The 22,724-nt window shown below is 40.3% G+C and overlaps 1 protein-coding gene and 1 long non-coding RNA gene across 2 annotated transcripts in view; both read left to right on the top strand.

Annotated features, from left to right (window-relative positions):
• LOC119423202 overlaps positions 1 to 14,516 on the top strand; it is a 15,211-nt gene extending 695 nt beyond the window's left edge. The window contains exon 3 of the long non-coding RNA XR_005187446.1: positions 14,260 to 14,516. This is a non-coding gene — a long non-coding RNA (uncharacterized LOC119423202). The remainder of the gene's footprint in view (positions 1 to 14,259) is intronic.
• A 467-nt stretch (positions 14,517 to 14,983) lies between these two features.
• LOC119422519 (gastrula zinc finger protein XlCGF57.1-like) overlaps positions 14,984 to 22,724 on the top strand; it is a gene marked incomplete at its 5' end in the record, with an annotated part of 20,341 nt that continues 12,600 nt past the window's right edge. Inside the window, 2 exons of the mRNA XM_037689896.1 lie at positions 14,984 to 15,237; positions 15,322 to 15,972. Of these exons, the coding sequence (XP_037545824.1) occupies positions 14,984 to 15,237; positions 15,322 to 15,972 (905 nt within the window). The remainder of the gene's footprint in view (positions 15,238 to 15,321; positions 15,973 to 22,724) is intronic.

Here is a 22,724-nt window from a genome sequence, read left to right as displayed (position 1 = left end):
ATATATATATATATATATATATATATATATATATGATATATATATGTGCTGTGGAGCGCCGGAGCCGGACTGGAGCAGAACCGGACTGGACCAGTGTCGGTTTCAGCCTCAGCCTCTCCGCTCAGTCTTGTTTTTCACCGGGAGTGCCTCTCGTGCTGTCGGGTGCGGAGGTGTCGTGCAGAGAAGTGGAGGAGCAGCGTGAAGGAGCGGGGCTGCGTGATGCTCGAGAGAAGTTCGGAGTTTGTATCGGAGTTGCTGCAGGCCTCCATCCAAACTCACTTGGATAATAATTAATTTTATTCCGGATCACGCTGTTGACCCCTGTTGACCTGAAACGAGCTTGGATCATGCCTTTCACTTCAGGAGGATTTTCTGGCAGCTCACTCTGCTATTTGCTGCAAATTATTTGTTTCTGTTTCGGCCTGTTGATTCTGGACCCAGCTTCTGTTTCCCATGGGAGCATCCATCCATCCATCTTCGCTGGGGGGCAGGAGCCCCCCTCAGCCCAACTCAAACTGCAGTTGGGCCACCTCGTCGGGTTTGTTTGCCCATTTGAACTGTGACGTTTTATGGTCCGAAACTTTTCTGCATCATTCATATTACTGTCACTATTTTCAGTTCTCAGATTATCTGGAGTCACTGAATCTTGTTAGTACACCTGAATCTGCCCATCACTGCAACTTTCGCTGTTTTGGGGTTCTGAATGATCACGTCTTCATTAATGTTTCTTATGATTCTATTATGGGGGCTAATTGTCACACTGTTAACTCCTTTAATTACACATCAGTCACGAAAAACTCAAGATAATGTCTGATAATAATGTTGTTACTACTCTCAGGGATTCAACCCAACCCTGGACCCCCCACTCTTTATATGACACCAAATGACTTTAAAAACGTGTCTGGGCTTCATTTTCTGCATGTAAATGCACGTAGCCTTCTGAGAAAACTTGATGCCTTGAAAATTCTGGTCAGTTCTTCTGGGGCAGATGTAATCTTCATCTCTGAAACCTGGCTCAACAAATCTGTACTCAATAATGACCTGGCAATCAATGGATTTAACATCTACCGCTGTGATCGTCAAAAAAAATGGGGGGGGGGGGGGGTTTCGCTTTTTTATATCAGAGATTCTTTGGTTGCTAGTCCTGTGTCTTCTAAAACAATTCCAAACCAGTTTGAAGCCTTAGCTGTAAACATCACCTTGAATGGTGGCCAGATATTATCTGTAGTCTGCTGTTACCGCCCACCCTCAGCAACACCTGAGGCTCTGTCCTCCCTGATGGAATTTCTTGGTAATTTAAAATTCAAAGAGATCTTTTTGGCAGGAGACTTCAATATTGACTGGGGTAAGTCGACTCCCCTCTGTGATAAATTCAAGGAATGTTGCCTGTCTCTCAATCTTACCCAATTGATCAACTCTCCCACTAGATTAAACAAAAACCGTCCTGAAAAATCCTCCATCTTAGACCTATTTCTAACTAATATGCCTCACAAATTCCCTGGTACAGGTGTATTTGCCAATATCTTGAGTGATCATTGTGTGACAGCGGCTTTGAGAGATATTAAACTTCTACCTTCTAAGCCCAGATTAATTCAAAAAAGGGATCTGAAACATTTTTGTGAACAGTCATTCCTCTGGGATCTGTCCCACTTTGACTGGCATCGTATTCTGTTAACTGATGACGTGAACTTCGCTTGGAACCATTTTCATAATAGTTTAATTTATTTTGTGAACAAGCATGCTCCTTTTCGTCAGTTCAGAATAAAGGGACGAGACAGCCCCTGGTTTACTCCAGAGCTAGCTGACCTCCTGCACAGGAGAGACCATCTTTGGGCCACAGCAAGAAAATCTGACTCAGACACTGATTGGTTGAGTTTTCGATAGATGAGGAATAAATGCACAACTGCTGTCAAAGCAGCAAAACACAACTATTTCTTATCTCAGACCTCCAAAAATCTAAATGACCCTAACAGATTCTGGAAAACCATCAAATCTCTCTCAGGCACCCCACAATCATCTGACCTCCCATCACAACTTCTCGTTAACTCTGTTCCTGTGTCAAATCAGCACAAGATCCTGAACTGTTTCAACAAACATTTTGTTTCTTCTTGTTCTTTATTTGACACAGTGACTAATGGAAAATCAGCCACTTCACTTAATAATCAAATTTTTACAAATCAAATCCCTCCTACAAGTCAATCCTCAGTTAAACACAGCTTCTCTTTTTCTCCATTCTCAGCCAGTGAGTTTAATAAATTGTTTAAAGATCTTGATCCTAAAAAATCTGCAGGTCCAGATGAACTTCCACCTTATTTCTTAAGGCTGGCTGCTCATATTATCATCAATCTCTCCACAAGACAAAACTCCATCCCAGACACTTGGAAAAAAGCCTTTGTTCTTTCTTTGCTGAAGGGAGGTGACCCCACCTCAATGAACAACTATCGGCCAATCTCTAAACTCTGCATTTTAGCCAAGGTTCTAGAAAAACTGATAAACTCTCAAATCAAAAATTACCTGGACTCATTTAACATCTTACCTCCGCATCAATCTGGTTTCAGGAAACAACACAGCACAACCACTGCTTCACTGAAGATTCTTAATGACATCGTTGAAGCACTGAATGCTAAAGATTATTGTGCTGCACTTTTCTTAGACCTGTCTAAAGATTTTGTCACTGTGGATCATAACATCTTGTGTCATAAACTCTCAGAAATCGGTTTCTCAGAACACACCATTGGTTGGTTCTCTAACTATCTCTCAGACCGGAGGCAATGTGTTCAACATAATGGTACTTCCTCCACTTATTTAACAGTCAACAATGGTGTACCACAAGGCTCAGTCTTAGGACCCACTCTCTTTACAATCTACATACATAATGTAGGTAAAAACATCACTGATGCATCCATACATTTCTATGCTGATGACACAGTTGTTTATTGTTGAGCTAAAACAGTTGATAAGGCTTTCCAGCTTTTGAAATCTGCATTCAACTACATCCAGACAGATTTGTTCCGCCTCAAGCTTGTCCTAAATGCCGACAAAACCAAAGGGATGCTTTTTTCAAATAGGAAGTTGGTCCCAGCAGTTCTTCCTCCGATTTTATCCTCAAATGGTGTCCCCATTGAGTTTGTTGATTCCTATAAATATTTGGGTATCTTGGTCGACTCACATCTCTCTTTTAAGCTCCATGTGGAAAACTTGGTAAAGAAACTGAAAGTTAAACTGGGTTTCTTTTTCAGAAACAGATCCTGTCTAATTCTGAATGCTAGGAAACGCCTTGTATCTGACTTTCCTTCCCTCCATTGATTACGGTGACATTATTTACATGAATGCTCCTACAAGAACCCTACAGATGTTGGATGCTGTCTATCATGGTGCACTAAGATTCATAACTGGCTGTGATTATCGTACCCACCACTGCACCCTGTATTCACTGGTTAGCTGGACATCATTAACTTCTTGCAGACCCTCCCACTGGTACATTTTCATTTTTAAATCACTTCTCGGTCTGCTGCCTTCATACATCTCCTCCTACATGTCTCTGCGTGAGTGCAGCTACAGCGTGTGCTCTCAGGACATTATTACCTGCAGTGTTCCCTCAATGAGGACTGAACTAGGCAAAATGGCCTTCTCCTACTCCGCTCCCGTTTCCTGGAATACCTTACAAAAAGATTTGAAGCTCTCGACCTTGACCTCTAAGTAGCTTTAAGAATCTGTTGGACTCCTGGCAGGGACCAATGCAGACATGTTCCTGTTTTTAGTTTTCTACATTTGCCTTATAATCCAGCTGTTTTTTTTTTTTTTTGTTACCTTTTTCTTTTAGCCATCCTATTTGTTAAAAAAAAAAACTGTAGTATGACTTTTTATAACTGTTTATTATTGTCGCTGTTGTCCATTGTTGTCATCATTCTTTGTTGAAATCAGGTCCCTCTTGTAAATGAGTCCTCGAGGCTCAATGGGATTTACCTGTCTAAATAAAGGTTGAATTAATTAATCGCTGGTTGTGGTTGTACATGCGTTTCAGGAATACTAAAGGATTATGGTCAGTATAGACTATAACAGGGCTTGGTGTAGAACCTATATAAACTTCAAAATGCTGCAAAGCAAGAACATGGCAAAAGTTTCCTTTTCAATTGTGGAGTAGTTTAGTTGATGATGCTTGAACTTAGCTGAGAAGTAAGAAACTGGGTGACTGATGCCATCTGCTCCATCCTTCAGCAACACAGCTCCAGCCCCACTGGCGCTTGCATCTACTTCCAGCTTGAAGGTCTTGGTGAAGTCTGGAGCTGCCAATACAGGGGCACTGCAAATAAGAGACTTTGCACAGTCAAATGCATGTTGGCATTCAGTATTCCACATGAATGGCTCCTTTAAACTACACAGATGAGTTAGAGGAGCCACCACCATAGAGAACTTTCTACAGAAGCACCTATAGTAGCCAACCAAACCCAAGAATCGCTGGAGCTCACGTCTTGTGGTGGGCACAGGGTAGCTCAGGACAGCCTCTAATAGGTATTTTCTGTTTAACCTTTAAAGATAATAATTTCACACAACACGGCGAGGTGGGTTTTTAGCGCTCCATACCTTTGCAAAGTGGAAGTCACTGACTAGGTCAGTGTGAACTTCGCCATTTTGCTGGGTGAGTCTGTATTTATTTTGAAAAAGTGGGGCACGAAAACAGGTCAGGTTTACATGTACATAAAATCTTATCAGGATGACGGTCAGAACATTTCAGAAGATTTAGCTTGTACAGATAGTTTCTTGATAAAACGTTCACTTGATGTAAAAGTAGAAACTTTCCAGACACCAACAACAAGATTAAATCCTAAGAAATGAACTTTTTGTTCAGTACATGTGAAAACAGATATTATATAATGAGATAGAAACCATTTTAAAATGATAACAGAGAAAAACTCTAACAGCCTCCACCTTTGCATTCAAGGGACATACCTGGCCATGGCCACTTCCTTTCCGAGGTATGTCACACCCACCTTGGCAAACTCAAATTTTGCTAGGTTCAAAGTGAGGGAGGCTTGGGCTAGATGGGCAAACACAGCTTTCAGAGTGTTAATATGATCAGTCCATGATGATGAATAGATTATGTAGACATTACAGTTCCTAATGTCTCCTAACACAAATTTCATCAGCCGCTGAAAAGTAGATGGTGCATTACGCATTCCAAATGCCATTACTGTGTATTGTAGGAAGTGGTCTGGTGTGACAAAAGCTGAAATATCAGAAGCTCTGGGGGTCAGGGGAAACTGCCAGTACCCTTTCAGCAAATCTAATTTTGTTATATAGATAGCTGCACCAACGCTGTCTATGCAGTCTTCCATACGAGGCAACGGGTACGAATCAGGGACTGTGACTGCATTTACTCTCCTGAAGTCTGTACAAAAACGTGGAGAGCCATCTGACTTTGGTGTCAGAAGACATGGAGAGCTCCAGGAGCTACGACTTTGTACAGCCAAACCATTTTCCAGTAGGTACTGAACCTCTTCATCATTTCCCTCTTGATTGGGGGACAGTGCTGTGCATGCTGTTTAATGGGGGATGCATAGCCCACGTCAATATCATTCTCCAGTACTGTGGTCCTAGAAGGCACATCTCCAAATAGATTAGGATATGGCAGGATCAGGCTTTCCACATCATCTTTCTCCTCCCTGGGAAGATGTGATAAGTATGCATCTAAGGCATCAAGAATTACAGAGTTTGAAAGCCTACCACAGTGATCTTCATCACACTTTTTCAAACCATCATGGTTGGTGGATCCAGACACAAGAGAGACTGATGCAGGTTTTGGAGACTCATCACAACACGAGTCTGTGCGGTCATCTTCTCTGGAATGAAAGAGTTTCAACATATTGATATGACACAGACGTGTTTGGCGCCTCCTATCTGGAGTGTGAACAATGTAGTCCGTGTCATTTACTCTGCTTTTTACCACATATGACCCTGTAATTTGAGCTGAAATAGATGGACCAGATGTGGGCACCAGCATAAGTACTTTGTCACCTGGCTTGAAAGAGCACTGCACCGTCTTTTTGTCATAGAGATTTTTCATTTTTCCTTGGGGAGCTGACAAAAATTTTGTGGCTATTGAACAAGCATGGTGTAGACATTCCAGACACTGTGTGACAAACTCAAGCACATTTGATTGTGGTTGTGTGTCAGCTGACAGTAGTTGTTCTTTCAGAACTTTCAGTGGTCCTCTTACTCCATGCCCAAAAACCAATTCAACAGGGCTAAAACCAAGTGATTCTTGTTTTGCTTCTCGGGCTGCAAACAGCAGGAATGGAAGTCCTTCATCCCAGCGTTTCCCTGTCTCAAGACAATATTTACACATCATGGCCTTGATAGTCTGATGCCACCTTTCTAGTGCGCCTTGTGACTGGGGGTGGTAAGGGCTAGAGAGAATGTGCTTAATGCCGAAAGACTGTAGAGTCTGTTTGAAGAGCTTGGACTGAAAATTACTGCCTTGATCAGTTTGTACAACTCTAGGCAGACCAAATGTTGAGAAGTACTTGAGTAGAGCCTTAGTTATGGTGGGTGCTGTGATTTTTCTAAGTGGGATGACTTCAGGAAAGCGAGTGGCAGCACACATGACTGTTAAAGAGAAACTTATTACCAGTTTGTTCCGGGCAGCAGACCCACACAGTCTACCAGGACGCGTTCAAATGGCTCACCAACTGCAGGAATGGGTTTAAGGGGAACAGGTGGTACCCTCTGTTAAGGTTTACCCACAATTTGGCAAACTCTGCATGTTCTACAGAACCTGGCAACATCCTTCTTTAGGCCTGGCCAAAAGAAATGCTCTAGAATGCGGTCATAGGTTTTAGTGATACCCAAGTGACCTGACCATGGATGTTCATGTGCCAGCTGCAGTATTTGTTCACAATAACCTTTAGGAATTACTATTTGATGTACAACCCCCCAATCCTCCTCAATGCCCTCCTGTTGCAAGGCAGGCCTTGAGATCCATTTTCTCATGAGCAACCCATCCTCAATATAAAACTTATGGGCCTTGTTACCATTTGTAGCATCACTCAGACCTTCAAAACATTTATTGAGTGTTTCATCACTTTCCTGAGCTTGGCTCAAACACTCACGAGACATTGACAGAGGGAGGAAAAACCTTAGACATTGGAGTCAAGTCCTCCTCAATGGGTGCTGATGTTGAAGGGCCAGCTGCTGGTAGCTTGTCCTCCATCAAAGCAGATCCAAGAACAGATTCAGTCAAGTTCACTTCCTCCAGCTTTCGAGCTTGGTACCTGGTAAGAACAGTAACAGCAAACACATCAGGGTGGGATCTCAACATCTCATCTTCATCCTTCATGCAACTGTGTTTATCTACAACCTCAGGAATAGGAAGTACATTGTCCCCAGCAAGATCATTTCCCATTATAAATTCAACCCCTTGAACAGGGAATAAGTTTCTCACCGCAACCTTGAAGAATCCAAAGGCCAACTTGGACTTTATATGAACATGATGTAATGGTGACGGTACATAGACCATCCCAATCACTTGTACTATTGTACTTGCATTGCAGGATGTATCAGCATTAAATGGCAGGAGGTTGGAAAGGATGCATGATTGGGAACCACCAGTGTCCCTCAGTATCCTCACTGGCTTCTCATCCTCATGAAGTCCTGTTAGGGAAATAAAACCATCAAAAACAAAGGGCTTAAAACACTCATCAGGTTCCCTCAGGTTTGACAGATGTGGGGAGGATCTCAAAGTCTTGACTAGGCCAACCCCTTTTCTTGGTTTTGGTGATTGAGGCGCCTGTTTATGTTTCAGGGCTAAACAGTCAGAAACTATATGTCCCACTTTGTGACAATAAAAACATTGTCTCTCTGACTTGGAAGTTGAAGTACTCTTGACCTGAGACTGTGACTTAACCTCTTTCCATGTCTTGTCATGAGAGGTTGGTTCAGATTTGCTCACAAAAACATTTTTGTGAGTAAGAGCAAATTCTTCTGCCAGGACAGCTGCTTCCTGTAAAGTAGTAACTTTTTACTCATTCAGGTACAAAACTGTGCGATCTGTAAGACAGTTTTTGAACTCTTCCAACAATACCAATTCATGTAGCGAGTTCAAATCAGTAGCTTTGGTTGCATGGCCCCATCTGTCAAATAGCATTCATTTTTCCCTTGCAAATTCAACAAATGTTTGTGCAGTGGATTTCCTGAAGGCTCTGAAATGTTGCCTATATGCCTCAGGCACCAACTCGTATGCCCTGAGTATGGCAGCTTTAACTTTGTTATACACAAGACTGTCTTCAATTGTAAGGGCTGCACATAATTCCTGTGCCTTACCAACCAGTTTGCACTGTAGTAAAAAGGACCAGACCTCTGTGGGCCAATGCAGGGCAAAAGCAATATGCTCAAATGCATTAAAATATGCCTCTTCCTCAGTCTCTCAGAATGGTGGAAGTAGGGCAATATTTTTACTTATATCAAATGTAGAAAGTGCTGGAGAAGAGGAAGGTTTGTCTGACAAATTACTTACATTCTCTACATCTCTAGCAGCAGTTGGCGTAGTTGGGTCAGTGGTCAGTTTATGAGACTGTAACGCCATCTGACTAGGGCTGCAACAACGAATCGATAAAGTCGATAAAAATCGATGATTAAAAGCGTTGGCAATGAATTTCATTATCGATTTGTTGTGTCGCGCGATTATGCATCTTTCACGGCGCTGCGGAGCCGTTTCGTTTTGTTCACGGGCAGTTCATTGTCAATGCTGACTGACTGAATAAAGTTAAAAAAAAAAAAAACTCTGCAGCGCGAGTTGAACAGAGTGAGGGGGGAGGCAGAGCAGAGGCTGTTTTCAAAGGAAATTAAGTAAATTTTACAAATGACCAACGCAGCAAAAACTGTTCGACCCAAGTCCTCCAAAGTGTGGGAGCTCTTCACAAAGATAAAAAACGAGAAGCATGCCGCTTTGAAAATCGCCGACACGACACGGGAGAATCACGCTGATAAACATAAACATGTCAGAGTCACGAGGAGGAGGAAGGAGCTGCAGCTGATACAACTCGTCATGTGTTGCAGGTGAGTCTCTACAATTTAACACTTTGTTCTGTTTCAAGAGAGAAAACGTAACGTCAGTCTCTCTGAAGATGAAGCTGCTTGTTTGTTTGTTTGTTTGTTTGCTTGTTTATCTGATTAATGACGGTGATAGAGAACATGTGTTACTTTTTATTTTATTTAATTGGTACAAGCAGTGTTTAAAAGTGATTTATAAATAAATCTAACACAAAGATAATAATTTAATGATTAAGCTTCAACTTTTAATTTGCTGGCAAAGTCTGAAGACACTGCAGGTATGGCAGGATGAATTGCATTTAAACAGGAATTAAAGTAATTTATTACATCTACTCAAATGTGTGTAATTAAGTATTTTATATGTGTGTGTGTGTGTGTGTGTGTTTAATTGCTCTTTTAGCTACTTTTGCCTGAACCTAACACTGTAAGTGAAACAAGGCATTTCTTGAGTTGCTGTAAATTATGATATAAAACATATTTACTGTCTCATTCCAGAAAACAACAAACAACAACATCCTTCATGATGGACAGACATCATGGACACCACAGCAGCAGCTGTCTTCACTGAAACATCCTGAACATGATCGTCACTGACATGAGGCCTCTGTCCATGGTTGAAGACGAAGGCTTCACTACAATAATCCACACTTTTAATCCAGGTTACAATGATCCACACTTTTAATCCAGGTTACAATAATCCACACTTTTAATCCAGGTTACAATAATCCACACTTTTAATCCAGGTTACACTCTTCCCTCAAGGACACAGTTTACAAAGTAGCTACATATTGTGCAGGTATAAAGATACATTTGTATATATTTTTGTGTACATTAATTTTTTTAAGCTATTTGACTAACTTTTATTTTTTATTATTCAATATTTTACTAACAGAATTGTCAAATAGCAACCTGTTTTTTGTGCTAATTTCTGTCAGTGAAATGTTCAATTTTGGAATAAAGGGGTGGAAATTAAAACATTGTTTTTTTTTTTTTGCCGATTCGTCGATTAATCGAAAAAATAATCGGCTGGTGAATCGATTATTGAAATAATCGTTAGTTGCAGCCCTACATCTGACGCATTTTAATGTCAGTTTCAGCTTCTTTTTGACGGCATTTAAGCTTAAACTGGAGTTCATCCTTGCGTTCCCTTTCTCTGGCTTCCAGTTCAAGACGAGCCAGACGCACCTTTAAACGAGCACCAACACTGGGATTTGTGGACTCAGTAGAAAAAGGCTCAAACCGTGAGAGAGAGGCTGGTGATTTACCCCCCTCTGGTTTTGCAGAAGCAGGTGTCCTCGTTCCATCCTCAGCACAAACCTCAGGCTGATCAGCAGGTTCAGATGAGGTGGCATCCTCTTCATCCGTTTCCAATGAGAATACTCCGTTTTCGACCAAGCTACTAAAGACAAGAGATTTTAATTCACTTTTGAGCATAGACTTAGATACAGAGATACCATAATGTGAAGCAACTGCACATAAATCATCTTTCCTACAGACATCAAACTGTTGTAAGGTAGGATTCCTAAAAAACTCCTCCATACTAAACTGTGCTATGTTCAAAATAATCCCGGACGAGAGCCCCCACTTATGTTACCACCTCCTCAAAACAACAAAAGGTTAATTTCTGGCACTAGGTGTAACACAAACAACTAGCTGTTGATGTCGGTAAAAGAATCATTTTATTTTACAATTTAGGAAAAAATGTCAAACACCAGGGCAAAATAATAGGGAAAACAAACAAACAAACATTGGGAAGCTTTAAGATTCAGGGTCTCCAAGGCCAAAATAATAAACAAAACACCCCCTTTCAACTATGAAAATAAAATACCACTAGCTAGAAGTAAACTTAAAAGTACAAAGGCTGAGCTCCCTGGCTATCCACAAAACAGGAGAAAAAGGTTTGTAACAAAAATGGCAGAGAACCCCTACCAGCTTCCTCTGTGAAAACTAAACCCTTTCCTTTACAGCTATTCAATCAATTGCTCACACAGTACTTGTATTACAACAACCTGCCCAAAAGTGTACACAGCACAGACAAGATCACTGCAGATCAAGGCCCAGCAAAAAAAGGGGCCTGCCGCCTCTGAGATGAAGCTCTTTATGGAGTGGTTGACGAGCTGCAACACATCTCACCTGTGGCAGGCAGGTAACTCTGAAACACAAGAAGAAAAAGCTCCCTCATGAAGAGAGCCCCTAGATGTTAGTGACCGTAACAGCGTCCAGGAGGCATCCTAAACAAATGCCCGAGCCACCTCAACTGGCTCCTCTCGACGTGGAGAAGCAGCGGCTCTACTCTGAGTCCCTCCCGGATGATCGAGCTTCTCACCCTATCTCCAAGGGAGAGCCCAGACACCCTGCGGAGAAAAATAATTTTGGCCACTTGTATCCGAGATCTCGTTCTTTCGGTCACAACCCAAAGCTCATGACCATAGATGAGGGTAGGAACGTAGATCGATCGGTAAATTGAGAGCTTCGCCTTTTGACTCAGCTCTCTCTTCACCACGACAGACCTGTACAGCATCCACTTCACTGCAGACGCTGCACCTGTCCGCCTATCGATCTCACGTTCCATTTTTCCCTCATTCAAGAACAAAACCCCAAGATACTTGAACTCCTCCACTTGGGACAGGACCTCCTCCCTGACCCGGAGAGGGCACTCTACCCTTTTCCGGCTCAAAACCATGACCTCGGATTTGGAGGAACTGATCTTCATCCCGGCCGTGTCGCACTCAGCTGCGAACCGCTCCAGCAAAAGCTGTAGATCACGACCTGATGAAGCCAATAGGACCACATCATCTGCAAAAAGCAGAGACACAATCCAAAATGGATCCCCTCAACACCTTGGCTGTGCCTAGAAATTCTGTCCATAAAAGTTATGAACAGAATTGGTGACAAAGGGCAACCTTGGCGGAGTCCAACTCTCACCGGGAACAAGCCCGACTTACTGCCTGCAATGCGGCCCAGGCTCTGACACCGGTCATACAAGTCTAGTCAAGTCACATTTATTTACAGTGCCTTGTGAAAGTATTCAGCCCCCTTGAACTTTTCAACCTTTTGCCACATTTCAGGCTTCAAACATAAAGATATAAAATTTTATTTTTTTGTGACGAATCAACAAGTGGGACACAATTGTGAAGTGGAATGAAATTTATTGGATGTGTCAAACTTTTTTAACAAATAAAAAACTGAAAAGTGGGGCGTGCAATATTATTCGGCCCCTTTACTTTCAGTGCAGCAAACTCAGTCCAGAAGTTCAGTGAGGATCTATGAATGATCCAATGTTGTCCCAAATGACTGATGATGATAAATAGAATCCACCTGTGTGTAATCAAGTCTCTGTATAAATGCACCTGCTCTGTGATAGTCTCATTGTTCTGTTCAAAGCGCAGGGAGCATCATGAAGACCAAGGAATACACCAGGCAGGTCCGAGATACTGTTGTGGAGAAGTGTAAAGCCAGATTTGGCTACAAAAAGATTTCCCAAGCTTTAAACATCCCAAGGAGCACTGTGCAAGCAATCCTATTGAAATGGAAGGAGTATGAGACCACTGCAAATCTACCAAGACCCGGCCGTCCCTTTAAACTTTCATCTGGAACAAGGAGAAGACTGATCAGAGATGCAACCAAGAGGCCCATGATCACTCTGGATGAACTGCAGAGATCTACAGCTGAGGTGGGAGAGTCTGTCCATAGGACAACAATCAGTCGTACACTGCACAAATCTGGCCTTAATTGCAAGATTATGGGATAAGAGGGATAGTTCATAACTGGTTGAGTAGTTATTTGTCTATCTGAAAACAATTTGTACAGCTAGGAAATGAAAAATCAGATCTTCAAATTATAAAATGTGGAGTCCCCCAAGGTTCAGTACTAGGACCAAAGCTTTTTCTTTTGTTTATCAATGACATTTGTGAAGTGTCCAAAAAGTTATAAATCATTCTGTTTGCAGATTATACAAATTTATTTTGTTCTGGGAATGACTTAAAAAACATTATATATGAGATAATGAGATGTCTAAATTTAATGAGTGGTTTAAATACAACATATCAATAAACTGGAATAAAACAAAATTCATGATTTTTGGTAATAGAAAAATAGATGATTCTGTTATAATGTCTATAGATGATAATCAAGTTGAACGAGTACATGAAGTTGAATTTTTAGGGGTTGGTTTAGATCATAAACTTAACTGGAAATCTCATATAAAATACATAAAACTAAAACTATGCAAAACTATTGGACTTCTAAATAAAGGAAAACATGTTTTAGAACTATCAACACTACAGACATTATATTATTCATTTGTTGTTCCATATTTGACTTATTGTATAGAGGTATGGGGCAACACATATAAAACCAACACTAAACCGTTGTCTGTCTTACAAAAGAAAGTTATGAGAATTTTATATAAAGTGGACACTAGAGAACACACAAATAGTTTATTCAGTCAAATATTTTGAAACCAAGGGATCTGGTTAATTTAAAAATGCTATTGGTTATGTTTAAAGCTAGAAAGAGATTATTGCCATTTAATTTACAAAAGTTCTTTTTCTTAAGTTCATGTGATAGAAATAACAGAAGGAAGTATGATTTCAAAAGTAAAACTGTGCGTACTACTTTAACACAAATGTGCATTTTGGTGCATGGAGTAAAACTATGGAACAGTTTGGATGAGGAGTTAAAAAATGTTCTACTATAAACCAATTCAAAACACTTTATAAAAAAAGGATGATTAACTCTTATACACTTTTGAGTTGTTAATGGGAAGAGTGATATATTGTTATGCATGTTTTTGTTGTTGTTGTTTGCAACTTGTTTTGTTAATTTAATGTATACGGCCATGACATTGTTGTAATTATTGAGAAAGGGGGCAGGTCAATACAAGATTTTCTTCTTTCTGCTCCCTCTTCACTCGTGTAAATAAGTGTTATCAGAGAATGTGTTTGTAAACTGATGATCAACTTTTTTTTAATCGAGTGAATAAATTGATTGATTGAATATTTGAGTCAAAAATCTCACTGCCATTTCTCCTAGTCATTTCCAAATCGCCACTGGTATGTCATTAGGTGTACCGCCTTCCTCGTTTTCATTCTGTTCAGAGCTTTCTGAACTTCACCCTTACTAATCTTTCCCACTTCCTGGTCCACAGCTTAAAATAATTGTATGTGTGAATGTTAAAGTAACATTGTCCTTAATGTACATGTGTTTCAGTGGTTCCTGCCTATGTTTGGTGCGGATTAGAAGAAGAACCTTCTCAAGATTAAAGGCCTGATTTGGACCAGCAGGACCCAGATCCTCTTATCATAAAGTGGAAGAGAAGACCTTTTTAACCAGTCTGATGGGAGACAAACTCAAAATGGAGGAGACCAATATCAGATTTTTGGTCACTGCAGTTTCTGTAAAAAGTGACGAAGACAAAGAAAAACTTACCAGGAACACAGATTTGAAGACTCACAATGACGGTTTCAGCTCTTCAAAGACTGACATTAATGAGCACAATGAAGAGGATGGTGAAATGACTAATCCCAACTCTCAGCTAAAGAACTTATCAGACTCTGAATCAGAACGTGAAGACAGTATCAAAGAGTGGAATGAGAGCAGAGCTCCTGAGTCAGAGGTAAAAACTATCACCAAATCTCTGAGTTGCTCTCAGTGTGGAAAGCAGTATGTCAGTAACCGGACTCTTCAAAGACACATGGCAAGTCATTCAGGAGTAAAGTCTTCAAGCTGTCAGGTTAATAAGAAATGTGTTGGAGAGAATGTAGAGTTAGGCAGAAAATTCCATGCACGGCCAAAATCAATAAGCTGTGATGACTGTGGTAAAATATTTACTTGCAAAGCATATCTAAACTCCCACTTGAGGGTCCACACAGGAGACAAACCATTTCCTTGTGATCTTTGTGGACAAAGATTTAGTCATAAAACAAATTTAAACTCGCACATGAGAGTCCACACAGGAGACAAACCATTTCCTTGTGATCTCTGTGGACAAAGATTTAGTCTAAAGACATCTTTAAACACACACATGAGAGTCCACACAGGAGAAAAACCGTTTCCTTGTGAACTTTGTGGACAAAGATTCAGTCACAAGACAACTTTAAATACACACATGAGGATCCATACAGGAGACAAACCGTTTCCTTGTGATCTATGTGGACAAAGATTTAGCCAGAAGGCACATTTAATTACGCACATGAAGGTCCACACAGGAGACAAACCGTTTCTTTGTGATCGTTGTGAACAAAGATTTAGCCTGAAAACAACTTTAAACAGACACATGAGAGTCCACACAGGAGACAAACCGTTTTCTTGTGAAATTTGTGGACAGAGATTTAGCCAGAATGCAAATTTAAACACCCACATGAGAGTCCACGCAGAAGACAAAATGTTTCCTTGTGAATTTTGTGGACAAAGATTTAGATGGAAGACGAATTTAAATTCCCACATGAGAGTCCACACAGGAGACAAACCATTTCCTTGTGAGTTTTGTGGACAAAGATTCAGTTGGAAGACGACTTTAAACTCACACATGAGAGTCCACACAGGAGAGAAACCATTTCCTTGTGAACTTTGTGGACAAAGATTTAGCCTGATGAAAACGTTAAACATCCACAAGAGAGTCCACACAGGAGACAAACCATTTCTTTGTGACCTTTGTGGGCAAAGATTTAGCCAGAACGCAAATTTAAATGCCCACATGAGTGTCCATACAAGAGACAAACCATTTCCTTGTGATCTTTGTGGGCAAAGATTTAGCCGGAAGGCAAATTTAAACACACACATGAGAGTCCACACAGGAGACAAACCGTTTCCTTGTGAACTTTGTGGACAAAGATTTAGTCTAAAGGCAAATTTAAACTCGCACATGAGAGTTCACACAGGAGACAAACCATTTCCTTGTGAACTTTGTGGACAAAGATTTAGTCAGAAAACAACATTAAACACACACATGAGAGTCCACACAGGAGTGCAAATTTTCTTACAGTAAATAATAAAATCATTATTAAAGGCCATGAGATAAAACTGGTATCTTACCACCCATCTCAGTTTTGGGTTTATTTTGTAAAATAAATATTATTCTTTGACAAATTTCAACAAGTTCCCAAATTATTAGTTGCTCCTAATTTCTTAAGAATAATTTAAAATTAAACAAATTAAGCCTTTGTTCATTTTTTGGACTTTAGATGTTAGCACAGAAACTGAACCAGTTTCTGTGCTAAATGTTGAGAGAACCAACCAACCAATCAAATTACTTGGATTTTCAAACGGCCGACTCCCCCATGAAATGTTTTTTTGTAATTCTTGTGGAAAATAAGTTATTTAAATAATTGGTCAACTGGTTAATTAATGGGTCTCTTACAAATTAGACATTTGTGTTTCAATGCGACTAACCTGGGTAAATGATAGAAATGAAATGAATTCATGTTTCCGAGAGAAGTTAGTAAAAATAAATTAAGGAATCTGCATGTTAAAGCAAACATCAAGATGGTACAATTGCCACTAAACTTTTTGAAAGTTACAAAGATGCTTCACTGATAATTCTATGATAGAAATTTCCAAAAAGTGAACCAAAAACATTAAAACTAGACCTGATGACTTCTGCATGGCCGCACCACCACAAAAAGTGCCAGATTGTCTTTACTTGCTAATGAGAGCATTTCACAGCAGTCGCCTAGATGAAACAACCATGTGTTGCCTGAATAGTGCATAATCTGCACTGGGGAGTTGTTCATCAGGATTCCCCATAAAAGGACCAGAGGTTAGGGAGGAATTGTCTCAATGTGAGTATTCGTCTGGTGAGTTAGAAAGAACTCAATGTGGTATGGCCATAGATTTTAAGGTTTCAGGATAATGGGCTTTAAAAATGAAGTCCTGCTCAGAATATAACTACAGGTAAAATATTAGTTTCTCTGTACCATTAGAATAGAAAACCTGACTTGTGTCATTTCCATCAAATATTTATTTAAATTGGAGCACCACAGGGATCAATATTTGGCCTTTTTGGCAGTTTTATTTTTAAGTTACTACAATGTCATAAGCTGAATAATATTTATGTCACGTCATCAAGTCAAAATATGGATGAAACAATGTCAGAATTTTTTGGGTTAAACTCCAACTTTACTGTAGTATTAGGCTACTTTTATACATGGAGCTAAAATTACCTGACACCATCTTGCACCTAACTCATGTGGAGTTTGCTTGCCCCCACTGATTTGGCAAATGCATTGTTGCCTCACAGCTAGGGGTTAAACGACTACATATTTTTAAAAGTCGACTTTAACATGTTAAAAGTGGAGTCGACTTTGACTAGTCGATGACGTTATAGCAACTCAAGACACTATATCATATTTGAAAAAAGAAAAAAAGTCATTATTATTTACAAAAAAAAGAACAACAAAACATTGAGCGGATATTTATGCTCCTACCATTTATCATACTGCAAATAAGTCAAAGGAAAAGCAAAACTATTATCAAGCTGCAAAATTGCTGCTGGGGAGGGGGCTGCGACTAGTCGACCTGAAATATAAAAACTCGCAAGACAGACTAAAATCGACTAGTCAATTAGTCTATTCAAGCCCTACGAGGTCCTGGGTTCAATCCCTGTTTGGACCTGGGGTTTTTCTGTGTGGAGTTTGCATGTTCTTCTCGTGCTTGCGTAGGTTTTCGCCGGGTACTCTAGTTTCCTCCCACAGACCAAAAACATGCATGTTAGGCTGCCTTCAGGCCCAGGCCTCCCTTGCAAAAGAGATCTATGATCTCAATGGGATTTGCCTGGTTAAATAAAGGTTAAATAAAAAATAAATAAAATAAACTCAAAAACCTAATACAGGATTTGTCCTATGGCCTGTTAAAGACCCACAAGAGGTCACAAAGGACTAAAGTGCACAGTTATCAGGTTTGTTCTTAAATAGTCTGTGAGGTGTAGATGTTTATGGTCCATTACTACAGTTACTATCCACATACAGTATGTAGGTTGTGTGTTCTGAATGCTGTTTATGCTTAAATGTTTTTAAGCTATTCTCTGAAGGTCAATTTTTTTTATACAAAGGTAATTCTTAACTAGTTGTTTTTACTTAGTTTATTTGTGTACATATTCCTGATTGTTCTTTGTTGTCTTTTGTATTAGAATAGCAAAAAACACGACCCAAAATACACCACAGACCTTTTCAGTTGTAAAGCAAGTAATTGCAGCTTTTATCTGAATGACTACAAATTGAAAAGTAGCTGTGTTGTTGCATCCAAATATTTGATGGAAATCATAGTGTTGTCACCCAGATACAGTTTATCCTGATGCTTGCTCAATAATCCAGGTAGTCTGGTAGGTATGTCTGCCAATATAGTTTAAATATGATGTCTTAAATGTAAATATTGTTTTGCTTGTTCGTCTGATTAAATTATTATTATTTTTAATAAAGTGTCCAAAGTTATTTAACATTTTAATAGTTTTCATTCAACTTTTATTTATACAATCAATTCGGCTGTTTGGAGTCACCATCAGAGAAATGTACCAGCGAGACTTTAAAAGGCAGAAACAGCAATTTACAAGTTCTGCTTGACCCAAACTGTGGCCTTGATGACGGACTTATCTCAGTCCCACCTGGTATGTTAAGGAAAAACAAAGATGCTTTGTCTGTCTCCTCACCCCTCCCTTCCCCAAGGCCGTGGACATGTGACGGAACCTCAACCGAGCTGATGATAAATAACACCTCTTATCTGGACAATGGCTGAGAGGGGGTGCTCTGGACTATGCTACGACCTTCCCTTAAAAATCAGTCTTCACCGGCCTATATGTATCGCGTCTATTTATGTGCTATGCTGTTGTAGGCTTTTTTTAATGCCTCAAATCATGCCCTGTCTAGGACAAGGTGTGAGAGAGCTTTTTTTATACCGTCTCTCCTCATGTTTTCTTCCCTTTTCTCATCTAAGCAAAAATATTATTCTGAAGAGAATAATAGGGTGCTAATTAGCAGCAGCTTTGTGCACTACATCCATCTTTCGGACTGTACGTACATGTTCTCTTCGTATCTTGGTTAGGGATGGGGCAGATCCGATCCAGTATCGGTATCGGCTTCTGATACCAACATAATTTACGTATCGGATTTTCCGATCCACCTGCCGATATTTTCGATCCATGATGCATGTCTGTGGTTGCGCTGCATGTTGGCTTCAAACTATGGAATGGATTTCCTGAACGGCGGCGTGTCTCATGAACCCAGAGTAATAAGATCCGCCTCACATTCAGAAAATCCAGTTCATAGTTTGCAGCTAGCTACAACATGAGGACTGAGTTAGCAGCACTGTGGCTAAGAGCTAACAAACTTTTCATCGAAACATGTCCGCTGTGTGGAAGTATTTTACACTAAACACCACAAAACAAGACAGCAACGTGCAATGTCTGCAGAGCCATATCGCCACATTAAACCACGGTGAAGTTAGTTTTACGATGGACATTCGAGCTCCGTGGCTTCAGCGGGGCGCTGCTCTTTGCTCAAATGGAAAGAGGCGACTCGACCCTGGCCAGCCACGTCCAATCTGCCCCGCTCAGTCTGCCCGTCTCTGAGGAGGGACAGACTGAGCGCGGCTGCCCCAAATCAGACAGCCTGCTTCGGACTGAACAAGAAGAAGACATCGCTGAAACCACGGAGCTCAAATGTTTAGAGAAGTTGCTAAACTTCATCATGATTCATGACCAACCACTATCAGTTGTAGAAAACGAAGGATTTCACAGTTTGATATTTGCATCCAAGATATAGTTTACCCTCCAGGAGCTGTTTTAGTACAACAGTAGACGATCATAAAAAACATCCATCCATCCATCCATTATCTTTACCCGCTTATTCCATTCCAGGTCATGGGGGTCGCCGGTGCCCATGTCCAGCAATCACTGTGCGAGGGGCGGGGTACACCCTGGACGGGTCTCCAGTCCATCACAGGGCCACATAGAGACAAACGAGACAAACAACCATTCACTCTCTCACTCACACCTAGGGGCAATTTAGAGTTACCAATCAGCCTAACATGCATGTTTTTGGTCTGTGAGAGGAAACCGGAGAACCCGGAGAAAACCCACGCATGCACGGAGACAACATACAAACTCCACCCAGAAAGGCCCCTGGACTGGGGTTTGAACCAAGGACCTGCTCGCTGAGAGGCAGCAGCTCTACCAGTTGCGCCACCGTGCTGCCCTCATAAAAAACATGTGATTTGAAAATTATATTAAAAACATAAACAGCTACATTATAAAGTGATGTAAAATACTAAAAACGGGAACGTCTGTTGGTTTATGCCATGAACTTAGCAGGTGTTTGAAGCCATTTAACATTTTATTTTATTTAATTCATTAATTTAAAAGAAACAAAATAAAAAATAATAATGAAAAATAAAACATTGAATGAAAAGCGCTCAGTGCGATGCTTTGCATGATGGGATAAACCCACCAGCAACAGCTCTTAAAGGGCGAAGCCTATACGAAATAGAACCAATAGACATCTGCACGAGCTACAGATAATCTTGTCATATTAATCCAGGCTGAAACATCCATATTTATTTTACACCAGTCTGATTCCATCTCACATGCATTCATACCTCCCTGGATTTTTCTGACCAAACAGGTGTAATCATTCTTTACAGGTGTAAAAACAGGTGGTATTGCATCTCTAGGGGCCATAGGAAAATATTTTTCTAAGTTTTTTCCAACTGTCAGAGGGATTTTCCTTCATATGTAGTTCCAACATGCAGTGAAAACAAGTGTAATTAGAGAGAGGAGACAGTACCAGCAATAAAGCTGGTCTTGCCTTGGCAAAAACTACACAATCCATATAATTTACCTGTTTTGCTGCATTCTCCACATACTCTATCCAGTAATTGTTCTGAGTAAAACCTGTCTCTAGGGCTAGTTTTTCCTCATATGTCACATCTGTCAAATAGGACACCTCTTGGTCTAATTCAATCTGACATTCCTCCCTCTGAACCACATTTATCCTAAATGTACTGAGTGGGTCTTTACCTGAAACATGAACTCCTAAAATATAATAATCACTGTCTTGCCTTTGAGGATTTCTTAAAGTCAAAATCAAAGAATTGCACGCATTTTCTGCTAGACATCTGGTGCTCTTTGTCAAATCTTTTGTAATCGACAATCGTTCCTTTAACGGAAACTTCCTTCTTCTTGCCTTTTCTGGTCTATAACCCCAATCAGTAGGTCCTGTATTACATAAAACACGACTCCATTCCCTACAACCCATGTCATGCCTGTAAGTCACACAGATATATTTAACTGCCCCAGCAAAGGACTCCTGTTTTGCTCCACAATAGACTAGATCACAGAGATCAAACTTAACTGATGCGGTGACTCCTGCAGTAAAATTAAACTGTATAAACCCGGCAGTCATAGATCTCTTTGACCTTCTAATCTCACTGTCTGGGTTCACCTGAATCTGAACATCATTCAACACATCTGCAAACTCTGTTTTACCAGTCTCTCTTCTGGGCATGGAGTGAGAATTCTCATCACAGGTCCTGTTAACATAATTGCAAACAACCACAGAGGAATCTATCTTAGCTTTAGTTTCACACCACAGGATGAAGCCTGTGATTAAAGTGATCCCCAGAAGAGTTACCACACTTAACCTGATTACTCTGTAATTCATTTTTTCTAATCTGGTTCCTTAAAACTTGTAAGTCGATATCCCCTTTTTATGTAATGTTGTTCTAAATCTTTTTTGATTTTGTTCTCAAGTTGTATCTTGGACTTGGAATAGGTGGTTGACACTTCACAGCTGGAGATGAAGGTTCAACGTCATTCTGGACTGCTGCTGCCACGTTCAGTTCAGCCAAGTCCTCTTGTACCTGCTGTAAAGTGCGTTGAGCAGTGTCAAAACTTTAAACACAGTGTGTCTTATGAATCCAATTACTGAGCGTATCCTCAGTCAACCAGACATTTACACAATGAGATGTTACTGCAGCTACTTTGTAGGGACCTTGCCACCTGGGTTCTGTCCAGTTGAATCGAGCCACCTTCCGTAGAATCCAGTCACCTGTTTCCACGAGGGTAAAGTTCGGTTCTCCCTCCTGAGACTGGATCTCCTGGATCTGTTGAGAGATACTCATCACAGTATTATTAAGCTTCTTCAAGTACTCTGATGTAGTATGAACATACGCTGTCATATATTCATAGATAAAACGGATTCTTTCATTTTTCTGGACTGTATAATAACGTGCATCTGAATTTAATAAAATGTGGACGTGAGACGTTAATTATCTTTGACTCACCAACGACAGTGGGTCATTTATTAACAGAATCAAGTTTAACACATCACACATTTACATTAATTGGCAAGAATTGAAAATAACAACAGCTTATTAATCAGTTTTACAGGAAGTAAACAATACAGCGATTGTTCTCACTTCCAGTAGTACAACAGGCATTACCACACGGCGGTGGTTGAAAACTTTGCTTTAGACATTTCTAAAAATATCTGGATTAATTTCTACTTGATAGAAGAGTTTTAAAGATGGAAAGATGAAGTTTATCTTGAGAGAGATGTGTGAGGGAAATTTTCTGTTTTAACCAGAACAGCACGCTCCTTTGGACCAGCTTGTCCCAATGGTACACTTTGGTTGAAGATCGACTTTTTACCTTTCTGAAGATATATCAGTTCCGGCGTAAAGTTCCA

Source organism: Nematolebias whitei, chromosome 16 (assembly GCF_014905685.2).
Source record: "Nematolebias whitei isolate Nwh7 chromosome 16, NemWhi1, whole genome shotgun sequence".
Classification (NCBI taxonomy): Eukaryota; Metazoa; Chordata; class Actinopteri; order Cyprinodontiformes; family Rivulidae; genus Nematolebias; species Nematolebias whitei.
The sequence above is the reverse complement of the archived record's forward strand: the minus strand, read 5'-3'. Positions and strand labels throughout refer to the sequence as shown.